Raw genomic sequence first — 13319 nt, 5'->3', positions numbered from 1 at the left:
TGGGGCAGGCGTTGCCGTCAGCAGGCTGGAAAGGGTTACCTGTTCCCTGCTACCCACAGGAGCCAAAAATAGCGGGGATCGTTATTAATAGTGATCCTCATTCCCTGGGCTGGAACATCTCCCTTTGTAGCAATTTCTGGCAATACCGAGGGTCTAATTAGCATTTTTTTAAATTTTGCTATTTTATTCAGTGTATCATCTGTCTGAACTAACAGCTTTATCTGCCTTTGGGTTTTGCGCAGTTCTGTTTCTTCTTCTTCAAAAAAAAACCCCAACCCTTATTACTTTAACCCGCGTTAGCAGCCATCACACAGAAGCAGTGCAAGAAGCACTGACTTAACACCTCTGCCTCTAATTCCTCCAAGCACTGCTGGTGTTAGCAGTGCTGTGACCTCCCTACCTCACAGGGTTAACTTTGGCTTCCAAAGCTGACTCTGTTCCGGGTAATTGGAATATTTCATTATCTCCCTCTCCATCCTGATTATGCTCCGTTTGTTCTTGCAGGGCAGAGTCAGAATTTGGACCTTTCCTCCCTTAATTTCAGAGACCCCGTGGGGCTGCCCTGTATTTCAGCAGCCCAATGGCTGTCTCTACCTGCGGCCATGTGAATCCCTCTGTTCATTCGTCAGTTGTAAGGGCAAAAGGCACATCGTGGCTCTGTTTTTCAGGCTCTGAGCTCCAGCCCTTTGCTTTTCTCAGTCCAGTGGAGGCTGGCAGCTTATCAGCCACAGAGTTTGGAATCCCTTCATCAGCTTCCCAACCAAAAGCTCCGATCGTGAGAGCAGAGCCTCAGTGGGACGGCGCTGTCCTGCAGCCCCCTCGGTGCCGCCACGCATGACTGCAAAATGTCAAACCTCAAACACAAAATGCAAGATCCTGAGTGCGAAGCATCAAGTGCCGGGTCCCAAGTGCAAAGTCACAAATGCAAAATGCGGCCATCCCAGGTGCAGCAGCCCCAGCGCAAAATGCCAAATGTGAAATCCAATTTCCAGGTCCCTGCAGGGCAGCAGAGCCGTGCCTAACTGTGGGGCTGCAGCATGGAGCCTGAGTGTGGGAGGGGAGCGGGGTTATCTGTCGGGCTGATGTGTTGACACCTGGGTGAGAGCCAGATGGGAGGTGGGGGGGGAGCTGTGAAATTTCCCACGGGGCTCCCCCATCCTGTCCATCCTACTGAGGAGGAGGGGGGCGGAGGGCGGGGAGGAAGGGGAGGTAACGCGGTGGGATTCACTGGGCTGGGCTCAGAGGGCTGGAGGAGGTCGGCGGTGAGCCTGGGGATGAGCTGAGCTGAACCGAGCCCGGCTGGAGGCATGGAGGAGATGGTGTACACCTACACGGATGGGGACAACGAGACCGAGTGCGAGTATGAGGAGTGGGGCCTGTCGCTGGCCCTGCTGCCCACCATCTACCTGCTGGTCTTCCTGCTGGGCACGGCGGGCAACGGTCTGGTCCTCTGGACCATCTTCAAGGGCGGGCGGGAGCGACGGCGCTCAGCTGACACCTTCATCGCCAACCTGGCTGCTGCCGACCTCACCTTTGTGGCCACGCTACCGCTGTGGGCCGCCTACGCCTGGCTGGGCTACCACTGGCCCTTCGGCACGGCCGCCTGCAAGGTCAGCAGCTACCTGGTCTTCGTCAACATGTACGCCAGCGTCTTCTGCCTGACGGGGCTCAGCTTCGACCGCTACCTGGCCATCGTGCGGCCGCTGGCCACGGCCAAGCTGCGCTCACGGGTGAGCGGGCTGCTGGCCACCGTGGCCCTGTGGGTGCTGGCTGCCCTGCTGGCCCTGCCGGCCCTGGTGCTGCGGCGGGCAGCTGTGCTGGGTGGAGACACCAAGGTTACCTGCTACATGGACTATGGGGGCCTGGCGGCGCCGGGGACTGAGGCTGCCTGGGAGGTGGGGCTGGGGCTCTCCTCCACTCTGCTGGGCTTCGTGGCCCCCTTCGCCGTCATGCTGACCTGCTACTTCTTCATCGCCCGCACCGTGGCTACCCACTTCCGCCGTGAGCGGGCCGAGGGGCCCCGCAAGCGCAAGCGGTTGCTGACCATCATCGCCGTGCTGGTGGCCGCGTTCGGAGGCTGCTGGCTGCCCTTCCACCTGGTCAAGACCCTCTACGTCCTGATGGACCTGGAGGTGCTGCCCTGGTCCTGCAGCCTGCACGCCTTCCTCAACAACTTCCATCCCTACTGCACCGGCATCGCCTACATCAACAGCTGCCTCAACCCTTTCCTCTATGCCTTCTTTGACCCCCATTTCCGCCGTGCCTGTGCTGCGCTGCTTTGCTGCCGCCCCCCTGGGCCCGGGGCCGAGCGCTCGGGCAGCTTCTCCTCGGGGCACAGCCACCCTCCTGGTGGCAAGGGGGGCCTGGCCATAGGGGGCAAGCTGGACCCTGCCACCCAGGAGACACTCTTCCGCTCCTGAAGCCCCCCCTCCTCAGCAGCCCCCCGAGCTGGTCTCCTTGGGGGCGGCCCCTGCATACATAGGGACCCCCCCTCCCCTCCTCTCGGTGCCCCAGAGCCTGGCTTGCTTTGGGGAGCTCTGTCTCTGCTTGTGGGAGGTGTGGGGGGAAACTGAGGCACGGGCTGGGTGGGCTCCCCTCATCCCGTGGGGGGCTCAGGCAGGGGCACGGCCAAGCTGCGGGATTTGTGACAAATAAATGATTTTTGGTTATAAAAAAACAAAAACAAAAAGGAGCAGAATGTGTGTGGTCCCTGTGTGGGGAGGTGATGGAGAGGGGTGGGGGCTATATTGGTCTGGGGAGGCTTGGGGTGTGTGTGTGCATGCACAGTAGCATTTCTGTGCACCTCAGAAACCAGGGGAACACCAGGTGAAGTCCCCACCTCCCCACATTGTCCTGCTCACAGGGTGGGAGCTCATTGAGCACCTGATTGCATCAGGTCCTTTCCTAACAAATCCCCATTTTCAGGCTGCCCTTATCTGAGGCCAGATCCACCCTGGGTGACTCACCCCAGGGCTATGATGCCCACAGAACCAGGGAACATTGCCCCAGCCCGGCCACCACTGCCCCCCATCTCAGCATGGGCGTGGAGCTGCCTCGGGCCTGCACCTTCCCCATCCCCAGCCTTGTTTTTCCCCACCCTCCCATGGCGCCAGGCAGGACAATGGCTCACGATAGCCCAGGATTTTGATGAGCCACCAAAACACTCTCCTCTCATTTCCATGTCCAGCCCCAGACACTTCCTGAGCCTTATGCTTTAAATAAATCTTCACTGTATTTGCTATTTGCATCCTTCATTTACTCGTGATTAACTATTCTGTCTCCTCAGCTTTTGTTCCCTCTTGGAAAGGATGCAGGATCATTACTGGGTTCCTTGTGGAGCTTCCCATTGTTTGGCCGTGGGGCTGGGGGGGTGGTGTTGACCTTCCCATTGCCACGGCATCATTTTGGGCTCCAGCCCAGCCACACATATCCCCCCCCCTTGGGAAAGGTCCTTTGTCTCAGCAAAGTTTATAGAGGAGGTGGCCTTGGAGCTGTAGTTTGGATAAAGGGGGGATGCAAAGTGGGTGCAAGCCAAGAGGGCAGTCTGCTACGGCAGCTCTTTGAACCCTGGCTGGGGATGGTTGGGGTTTCCTCTTGGTTTCTCTCTCGGGCTTAGAGCCAGAAGGATTGAGGTGGTGGAAACACAGCCCCAGTGAAAATTTGGGTAGAAGTGTGTTTATATTCAAGATTTTTTTTAGCCTCATTTTTTGGAAAATGCAAGAGATCCCTGGCTCCTGCTCATCCCTCCCTCCCTCCCTCCCTCCCTCCCTCCCTCCCTCCCTCCCTCCCTCCCTCCCTCCCTCCCTCCCTACAATCATCCATCCATCCATCCATCCATCCATCCATCCATCCATCCATCCATCCATCCATCCATCCATCCATCCATCCCTTGCTCCAGCCACCAGCCCTAAATAAACTGGCATGGAAGGGGGCCCTGGGGTCCCATTTTGGAGCCCAGCAGGGGCAGCTTCCTCCTGGCAGGGTGTCCAGGTGCGGAAATCGATGCAGGGCGTCCTGCCAGCGGAGACGGGAACTGCAGACTTTCTATCCGGCTTTTGGAGATTTCCCTTTCCCTTGGAGGAGGGAAATGTTTGGTTGAGGAGCCTCTGGGGGGAAATGCAGGGACACTTCAGAAAAACAAGGCCAGAGAGGGGGAAGGGGCAGCGGGCTCAGACCAACCGTCGGAAGGAGATAAGGAAGGTGTTGCCTTCCTGCAGCACTGCCGGGGGAAAGGCAGTATAGGAAAGATGAGAATGGAAGATAGAGGGGGACGGAGGGACCCACAGAGAGGGGGATGGGAGCTCCTGCTGGATCCCTGTGCAGCCGGGAGCGTCCTTGGGAAGTGCTGGGGAGTGGAGTGGATTTGACTTGGATGCACACCCCAAAAAGCGATGCTGTGACTTGCCGCAGCCCACTCCTGGCTGTGGAGGTGCTGGCATGGGGACCTTTTTGACCCCAAGTCACTCACAGTGTGGATGAAGCTTTGGAAAAAAGGTTTTCCACATGGGATTGAGCCAAATGTGTGCAAAGGCTGCAGAGGCGAGAGAGGGCTGATGGATAAAGCAGTAGGGATGGGAGGGGATGGGGACAACAGCTCCAGGAACCTCACAGCTCATTCCAGCTGAGAAGCTCAGCCCCACACCCTGCCAGGGGTGCAAAAATAATCTCACAGGGTGCTAAGATGGCCGATGTCCCCAGGTGTCCTGGTTTACCTTTGAAGTCACCTCTTTGTTGACGCTTTCACGCTTTCCTCCCCAAGGCAAACGGTGGAACAGAGGGCATCCTGCTTTGCCTGCAGCCCCAGGTGGGGGGGCCCAGCACTGCAGAGGGGTGGAGGTAGCCCCAGTTTGTGCTGGAAACATGTGGATTTATCAGAAGTGCACTTACTCACCAAGCAGAGTAGGTTTCATCAGACCTTGTAGCTTAGAAATAGCCAAGAAAATAATTATCAGGTGAGAAATGTCTGCTTTCCTCTGCTCTGCCCCAGTGGAGACAGCAAGGGGGAAATTTTGGTCATCATTTTCCCTGTTTTGTCCCCATCGCATGACATTTCAAGCCACCACTCAGAATTTGTGCCTGCCTTGGGCATCAGACCTTTGGGGTCTGTTCTAGGAGAAAAAAAGGTTGGGAAGACCTATGGGCTTTGGAAGGAGATATTTTAGAAGTAATGAGGGGATGAGTCGGAAGGAGTAAAAATAGGTTAGAATTGGAGAGTTGGAAAGATGGATTCATGAATAGAGGGATGGGAGGAGTGGAGGGAGTGATGCAAGGATGGACATACAGATGGCTGGAGAGATGGATGGATGAGTGGAGGGATGGAAGGAGGGATAGAGAGGTGGGTACATGGGCAGGGGAACTTGAGGCGTGTATGGAAGGGTGGATGGGCAGTGATTGGGCCACAGGGGAACACCCAGCACCCTGTGGAGGTTGAGCTGAGTGCTGCCAGTCCCCATTGCATAGGATGGTCCTGTCCAGAGTCACCCGTTACAAGATGCACGGCCATGGGGTGGGCAGTGGGGGAGGTATGCCAGCACGGGGGCTGCCACCATTCAGCAGTGCTGTCCCCAGGGCCATGTGTGCTGACAGGATGCGGCACAGCTGCTGCCCGACCTTTGGGCCCCGGCACGTAGGAACAGCCCTATGGTCTCCATCTGAGGGGCCCAGCCGTCCCGGGGAGCCGGGTGACACTGTGGTGACCTGAGTGCTGGCAGCTGGGCCCTGCACACTGGGAGGTGCTGCTGGAGGAATAACAGGAAGCGCAGAGAGGGGAAAACAAGGCTGATGCCTTCTGCAGGTTGTTTTCCACCTCCTTCCCTGCTGGCCCTGTGTGTCCCCACTGCTGCGCGCCCGTGCCCCCGCTGCCGCATGCCCATGTGCCCGCCCCAGCCCTGACTCGGGCTGCATTGGTGCTCTTTATTGTTGAGGTTCAGCTCTGAAAAAGTGCTCACTGTTACAAAAGTACACGTTTATAAAATATGCTCTGTACAAAGTCCAGGGGGGTCAAACTCGGCATTTCCCCCTTCTCCTTCCCCATCTGGCAGTGCTCGGCATAGCGTGGGGAAGGGGGGAGGAGAGGGGAAGGGGGGAGAGAGATAGAAAGAGGAGAGGAAAAGAGGGAAGAGAAGGGAAAAAGATGAGGGAAGGAAAGGACAGGAGGAGGCCAGTGGCTGCTCCCATGCCCTGCACTCCCCAAGCTGTAGGACAGGACATGGCCATGACACACAGGAGGTGGTGTGGGGGACCCAGCACCTGAGGCCAGGCACCAGCACCAGCTGCTGTTGGACAGAAGTGGCAGAAAATTGACATCCTCGGTCCCCTGCCCACCCCGTGCAGGAAGGGGAAGTGTGAGGGAAGGCCCTTTTGCTTCAGAAAGGCAGTAAATGGGTCTGGTTGATTTCATGGATATTGTTGGGAGCTTGGAATTTACACTTTCTCCTCTATCACCCAATAGTGGGGTCAGGAAGTGCCAGAAGAAATGAACGCTTTGTCCATGGTCTCCACAGGCAGTTTTGGCGGGAAAAGACTTACCAAAAAGAAAAAAAGAAATAAAAAAGGGATCCCAAGTGCCCCCATCCCAGGAAACAAGGGTGGGCTCCTCTCTCCTATGGGCATGGGGTTTGTGGGGCAAAGCCTGGAGCTGCAACAATGCCAGAGGTTCAACCTTGCCATGGGTACACTGTGACCATGCATCCACATCACAGCCTTCACTCCATGCTGCAGCCAGGGCTCCTGGCACAGCAGTGGACGTGGGGTCACCAAGCCAGAAGTTACCTTCTTTTTCCCCATTTGTCTCATGGTTTTGTTTTGTTTTGGGTTTGGTCGGTTTGTTTATAAATGGCACATCTACACTGCAGCTACACGCATGGGAAACACAGTGAGAAAACTGAACAGCTCACGGGAGGCCTCTCCTTGGGATGCATCTGGCAGGAGAGTGGCTCCAGGGAAGGTGTATGGAGGGGGGTTTGGGGGGCTGTCCCAAGCAGAGTCCCCCAGGGGGCAAGGATGGGAGCAAACGTTTCTTGTCACCAAAGTGCTATGTGACTGTGGGGGTTTTACAGCTGGAGTGGAAGTGTCAGTCTTCAGCCTCATGTGTTGCAGGGACGGCCATGAAGACAGCATAAAACACACACGAAGAGCAGTGGCCACCCTGCTTGGACAGAGAGGCCAGTGGCTTTGTGTTTTTTTCTTCTCTTTTTCATTTCTTTGTAGTTCCTTTTGCCTCCAAGCTGGGTGGCCAGGCTGGGCGCCAGGTATGGTGCAAAACCTGCACAAAACTTGGGAGGAGAAGGGGAAGGAGCAGGAAGTGGCCGGTGAAAGCTGCCCAGGAGATGCTCATGGGGCTTCAGCACTTGTCCCAGCAGCAGGCACGTGGTCCTGGTGCTGTCTGCATGTCCAAGTTGTGCTAAGTGTCACCAGCACTCAGGGCTGTCCCCAGTGAGCGCCATGTCCTGGGCTTGGCCCTTAGCTGCAGAGAACAGGCTGGGTTTGGGGAACTGGAGGCTGCCGGGCTCTTGCTCCACCAGTGCTGTTTTTGGGCTGAAAGTGTCGATTTCCACGGTTTTCTCCCCAGGCAGTGGGCACCAGTATCCCCCAAGGCACACGCTGCTTTTGGGGTCCTTTCCCACATGGGGTTTGCTCTATCTGCAGCTCCTGCTCTGTATCCCCAGGGTCATGGCCTGGGCACAGCCCCCGTCCCTCCCACTGCTGCCTCCAGTGTCCCAGCAGCTGGGGCTCCAAGCTCAGCCTGGCTTCATGGTGGTGCCGGTGGTCCCAGGGAGGCACCAGCCAGAGTGAAAAACCCCCATTTTTGGGGCAAAAGAAGAGGGACTTTCCCTCCATCTCCCCACAACAATCAGGCACAGGGAACAACAGGAGAGGACAAGGACAAGGCACAGTGTCCCCGCCAGGCAATGGGGCTGGGGCAGGGAGCAGGGGAGGCCCCAGGAGGCTGGGGGCAGAGCAATGAGCCCCACATCCCAGCCTCCCCAGCCGTACCTAAACCTCCTCGTCCTCACTGGCTTTGCTCCAGCGGTGACAGCAGTTGGCTGTGATGCCCAGCAGGAAGTTAGTGGCCACCGACGCGATGGAGACCACGAAGCCCACAAAGGCGATGAAGAGATAGTCGTCCAGTGTCAGGGTGAGGTGGCACGCCTTGAAGCTCTCCTCCGTCAGCGAGAAGAGGGGCACTTCCTTCACCTCGGGGGGGGCCTGGCACTTGGCCAGCTGCGAATCTGCCAGGAGAGCGGCGTTAGGGGCTGGCAACACCATCAGTGGGGATGCAGGGGGTGACACCGGGGCCACCTACCTGATGTACAGAGCTGGATGCGGCTCTTCAGCCACTTGAGGAAGGGCTCCATTGCGCAACCGCACACCCAGGGGTTGCCACCGATCCGGAGGGTCACCAGCCCTGACAGCCCCTCCAGCGCGTCCAGGCTGAGGGCCGACAGCCCACCATAGCTGAGGTCCAGCTCCCGCAGCTGCGCCAGCCCGCGGAAAGCCTTGGGGTGCACCGTGCACAGCCAGGGGTTGTGGCTGAGGTCGAGGCGCAGCAGCTCGCTGGCCTCCAGGAACATGTCAGCCGTCACCAGGCTGAAGTTGTTGTAGCTGAGGTCCAGGTGGGTGAGACGGCGAGCACCCAGGAACAGCCGGGCGGGCAGCGTGGCCAGCGAGTTGTTGCGCAGGTCGAGCACGCGCAGCTGGGCGTAGCAGGCCAGGTAGCCCAGCGGGATGCTGGCGATGCGGTTGTGGGCCAGGCTGAGGTTGCCGGTGTCCAAGGGCAGCTCAGCGGGCACTGAGAAGAGCCGCTGCCCGCTGCAGTCCACCACCTGCCCGCGGCACGTACACAACACCGGGCAGCCTGCCCCGGCACCTGCTGTCACCACCGCTGCCACCAGCCAGGGGCCCAGCAGCATGGCGGGCCGGTGGCCTGCCCCTGGGCCCATCTCAGAGCCTGGAGTGTGCCATGCCAGCGGGCCTCAGGGTGGGGACAGCCCGCCAACTACACCGCAACAGCATCCTCTGCCTGTCACAGCACAGTGGCCATGCCGGTCGGGGAAAGCGTGACCCAACGAAGTCTAATGGCAGTGCTGGAGGAAGCACTTGGGACCAGACCTAGGCTCTGAGCTAGCAAAGTAATGCTCGGGGCATCCCACGGACGTTTGGGGCCCACTGAGCCTCCCCACAGGGCCACTGTGGGCTGCTTGCAGCTGCCTGCAGAAAAGAGGGGTGAGAGAAACCCAAGCTAGCAGCAAGCCCTGCTGGGAGCTGTGTGGCTCACAGGGTGTACACACCATCCGCACGAACCCATGCCCCTCCTTGCCCAACCCCCATGCTTTCAGCCAAATGGAGGGCCCAGCCCCACCGACCCAGCTTGGCTTGTCCGGGCAGAGCTAGGGGGATCCCCAACGTCAACACTCTGCCTGCTGCCAGGGATGACTTTTTCGACGGCCCCTGCAGGAAAGTCCCCTCTCAGTGCACAGCATCCCTCGCCCCAGTGGACCCACTCCTGGTTTTCTCTGCCCTCGCTGCCTGGCCATCTTAGCTCCTTCCTCCCTCACCCAGCACGTCCCTGCCTTCCCCAGCTCTATCCTTTCCCCATCTCATCCATTGTGTCGGGGAAACCACCGCCCCTGCTGCCCCCCTTCCCTGCCACGGCCACCAACCCCTCCAACAGTGCCGGGGGACAGCGGGGTCCCTGGGTACTCACGCTGCCTGCAGACAAGCGGGGCTCAGCTCAGCAGCCACTGGGCTCAGGCGGTGTGATGGGGGTCCGTCAAGTTGGGCGAGAGGCTCCTGCAGCCAAGGCTGCTGCCGAGCCTGGCAATGAGAGCAAGTCTTTCCCCACCTCCTTCCTCCCCTCCTCCTCCTCGTCCTCCCTTGTCTCTCTCTTTCTCTGTTTTTTTTTTTTTCCTTGAGGGCCAGATACTGACGTTTCGGTGTCTCTTAGCAACTGCCTCCACATCTCTCAGCAACAGGAGAGCGGGATGCAGAGATGCAGAGTGATGGAGATGGCAGAGGGGAGCAATGCCCCCATGATGGGGACACCCTGCTCGGGATGACAGTGTGGGACGATGATGACAGGTGGCACTCAGCCACGCAGTGACCCCAGCTGGTCCCCAGCCCACAAGTTGCCTTCCTTGCACCCCTGGCCCAGGGGAGCACCCCTGTGGGATGGGGTGAACCAGTGTTTCCCAGGTCTTAAAACAGAAGCAAAATACGTGTCAGCAGAAGAGAAAATTAGAGCAAATCAGGAGTGATTTCACCCAGCTGCCTTCACCCAATGAACCCAGGTTGCCACAGAGAACTGGCGGACTGGGGGGGGTTGGGGGGGTGATGCAAGGGCTGTATTTGCATTTAAAAACTGTTACTCTGCTCATTTCATATGGCCTTTGTGTTCCAACCCCCCACTCTTCCAGTCAGCTTTAAATGCAAAAAGCTCTTTCAGACAAAAAAAAAAAAAAAAGGATGCTCAGGAAATATTGCAACAACATGGGTATGACATTTTGTAAAGGAGACACTTTCAAAATCTAGCCTGCTTGTGTATTTTCCCCATTTCTTTCAATTTTCTCCCACTGTTCTCACGGAGCTGCCTACTTCCCAGCCCCATCGACCCCATTTCTGTACCCTAGTGGCACTGTGTGGATGCCTGAGGCTGCTGCTCCCCACGGGACTGCTCCCCCTCTCCTGCAGCTCACAGCCAGACGGCGTGCGGCTGCCTCTCCCTGTGGTGGGTATTAATTGGCACTGCTCTCAGCCTGGGGTCCCAGTGGGTTTCAAGAGAAGCTCCAGGAGCCAAATACAACCAGACATCCCCGGAGCCAGATGCAGCTCAGCCAGACACATAATTAGAGATAAGACCCGTGCCTGGCTGAAAATCTCTTCCAGAGCATCTATTAGTACGGAGATTTCCACCATGTAGGGCTGCATTTGCAGCAAATTAATGAATAAATAACCCCGATCGAGGCTGGTTGTTAATGGCCCTCAAGGCCGACCGGCAGAGCTAGGCTTAGGGCCCATATGCCAAAATGTCATCTGCAGTGTAGGAGAGGTTGGTGACAGCTGAGCAGCCTCGCTGGGACATCACAGAGCCACCACGAACTACTGAGATGCCACGAGCATTCCTGGGGTGCAAAAGGCCAGGCTGGATGGGGCCCTGGGCAGCTTGACCTGGTGAGGGGCAGCCCCAGCCGAGGCAGCGAGGCTGGAGCTCAGTGTTCACTCCAAGTTTGCTTTCTCCTTTTGCCTTTTTGGGAAGGCATTTGGTAGTGCACCCAGCTCCTCACAGCCTCCAGCCAGGCTCATTTCTCAGAGCCTGCAGGGGCTTCGGAAGCTCAGCTCAGTGACTTCACCTTACACTCAGGTTGGATTTCATCTCCTTCATAGGAATCACCTGGTAGCTCGTTTCAATTAGTGCATGTGCTCAAGCTGTGGAGGGGAGGAGGGGATATAATTAATAAAACGTGTTCAGTAGAATCAACTTCTGGTTTCCTCAGTATCATTCTCAGTGTTCTAGCTTAGTTCTTGCTTTACATTTTTTTCCTATTTAAGTACCCTACAGCCATTAGTAAGCTTACAGGAGCCCAGAATGCCATTAGGACTCAAGGAAATACGATCTTGCCAGGATCCGGGCAGCAATACTTACAAAGGGCTTTGTTTGACTTTGTTTTGGGTTTCTTTCCATCCAAGAGACATTTTTAGTTTGGCTGACACTTTGCAATTACGAGCTGGTGGCAGAAAGCCAGAACCCAAATCTGCTTTCTGAGCCCAGAGCGGCGCATTCGTGCCAAGGTAGGGTTTTACAACTTCTAAACGCTTTGTAATCAGCTAAGCAGGTTTTGCTCCTGTCAGATTTGCCTTAGTAGATTCAGTAAGGAAGTAGATGGTTTTCCTTCCTGTGATGTTTTTATCTACAAATGCTATCAAAACCAAAGGTTGTTGTGCACGCAGGAGCTGCTCTCTGTTTCTTCTCATGCCCTGCGTGTCGTTACCTCATTTTTTGCAGGTTCAGCCTCAGAAAAACAGTGCTTGCTCACAGCTGTTCCTCATTGCCAGGAGTGTGCCAATTGCTGGGAGGAGCCTCAATTTAGCCTGAATTTCAGCCCCAGGGCTCCTCCACATCCTGCCCCTTCCCCTAACAGTGGCACTGCCAGAGTCTGCTACATTTTAGGTCCTTTTCCCTGAAACCACCTGAGCTTCTGAAGCTTTTTGCTTGAGCCAGGCTTGGGACTCTGAGGTGGAGCAGCCTTTTCCCCAGTGGTAGGGCACTGTGCTCTCCTGGTAGGGACACAGTTCAGGTGGTGGCAGCACACATCAGACTGGGGCTCTCCCAAGTGCACCGCTGCTCTGGGCCCTCGAAGCCCTTTCACAGCTGAATTTTAAGAATGGTGGAATGTGTGGAGAGCTTCAGGGCAGCTGGAAGAGGCCAACTGGACAAACACCAAAAACTGTAAGTTTGATTGCTGCAGCAGGGGCACTGCCCTGGACACTGTGATTGATAGAGTCGTTGGAGCACAGTCAGCTCTGCAACGTGGCTGCTTTGCTCAGGGAAAGCAGAGGGGCCTGAGGCTAGACCCAAAGTTCATAGAATATCCCAAGTTGGAAGGGACCCAACAAGAATTGAGTCCCAACTCCTGGCTCCACCCAGGACCACCCAAAAATCAAACCCTGTAACTGAGAGCACTGATGTGCTCCCAGGAAGCATGGGTATGGAGAAGACAAGGACACTGTGGGATTTGACTACAGCTCCTTCACTCATTGCTGGCAGCTTCATGAAAATACAGAGCAGGAGGCTGCTGGAGTGCAACAGGAGGAAGCGAGGCAAGTCTGGGCACGTGCAAGTGCCTGGCCCAGGTCATGGAACCACTGTGCCTGCTGGCACAGCAGGGAGACTGCACACCAGCTGAAAGGCAGCAGGAACATATTTTGACTCTTCTGCTGAGCCTATGCGAGGGAGGAAAAGTTCAAATGAGAGGCCTATTTATGGATACTGAAGATAGCTTGAGGCATCACAAAAGGAGAAGTCAGAGGGGCCTGCCCCTTATTTTTGCACTTCCCATAGATATAATTTGGTACCACATTTTTAAGTTAACTAGTCTCCACTACAACACTGCATGACAGAGAACTCATTTTCAGTGTCTAGGTCAGATGGAAGACTTACAGTACCCCTGAGAAGGGATGAAACCCTTTCAGAGGTAGATTCAGCCCATCCTTTCACACATCAGCTCTTTGTCCCAGGCCTTACTCTGTGGCTGAGTGAATCTTACTCAGTTACCTTGACTTCCTGCTCATGTACTACAGCACTGTGCCATTACTGCTGGGTT

General features: G+C 56.5%; 2 protein-coding genes across 2 annotated transcripts; one reads left to right on the top strand and one right to left on the bottom strand.

The window, feature by feature from the left end:
- The first annotated feature begins 1254 nt into the window (after nucleotides 1–1254).
- Nucleotides 1255–2676, top strand: APLNR (apelin receptor). The gene has a single exon (XM_065755045.1). The coding sequence runs from the start codon at nucleotides 1308–1310 to the stop codon at nucleotides 2418–2420; it is 1113 nt and encodes a 370-aa protein (XP_065611117.1). The 5' UTR covers nucleotides 1255–1307; the 3' UTR covers nucleotides 2421–2676.
- Nucleotides 2677–7995: 5319 nt separating this feature from the next.
- Nucleotides 7996–8942, bottom strand: LRRC55 (leucine rich repeat containing 55). Its single transcript, XM_065755046.1, has 2 exons — nucleotides 8306–8942; nucleotides 7996–8231 (listed from the first exon to the last, which is right to left on the bottom strand). The coding sequence occupies exons 1-2, from the start codon at nucleotides 8940–8942 to the stop codon at nucleotides 7996–7998; spliced, it is 873 nt and encodes a 290-aa protein (XP_065611118.1).
- Between the last annotated feature and the right edge of the window lie 4377 nt (nucleotides 8943–13319).

Source organism: Cyrtonyx montezumae, unplaced genomic scaffold, assembly GCF_038088225.1.
Source record: "Cyrtonyx montezumae isolate F1298 unplaced genomic scaffold, pur_monq_1.0 scaffold_10, whole genome shotgun sequence".
Lineage (NCBI taxonomy): Eukaryota > Metazoa > Chordata > Aves > Galliformes > Odontophoridae > Cyrtonyx > Cyrtonyx montezumae.
The sequence above is the reverse complement of the archived record's forward strand: the minus strand, read 5'-3'. Positions and strand labels throughout refer to the sequence as shown.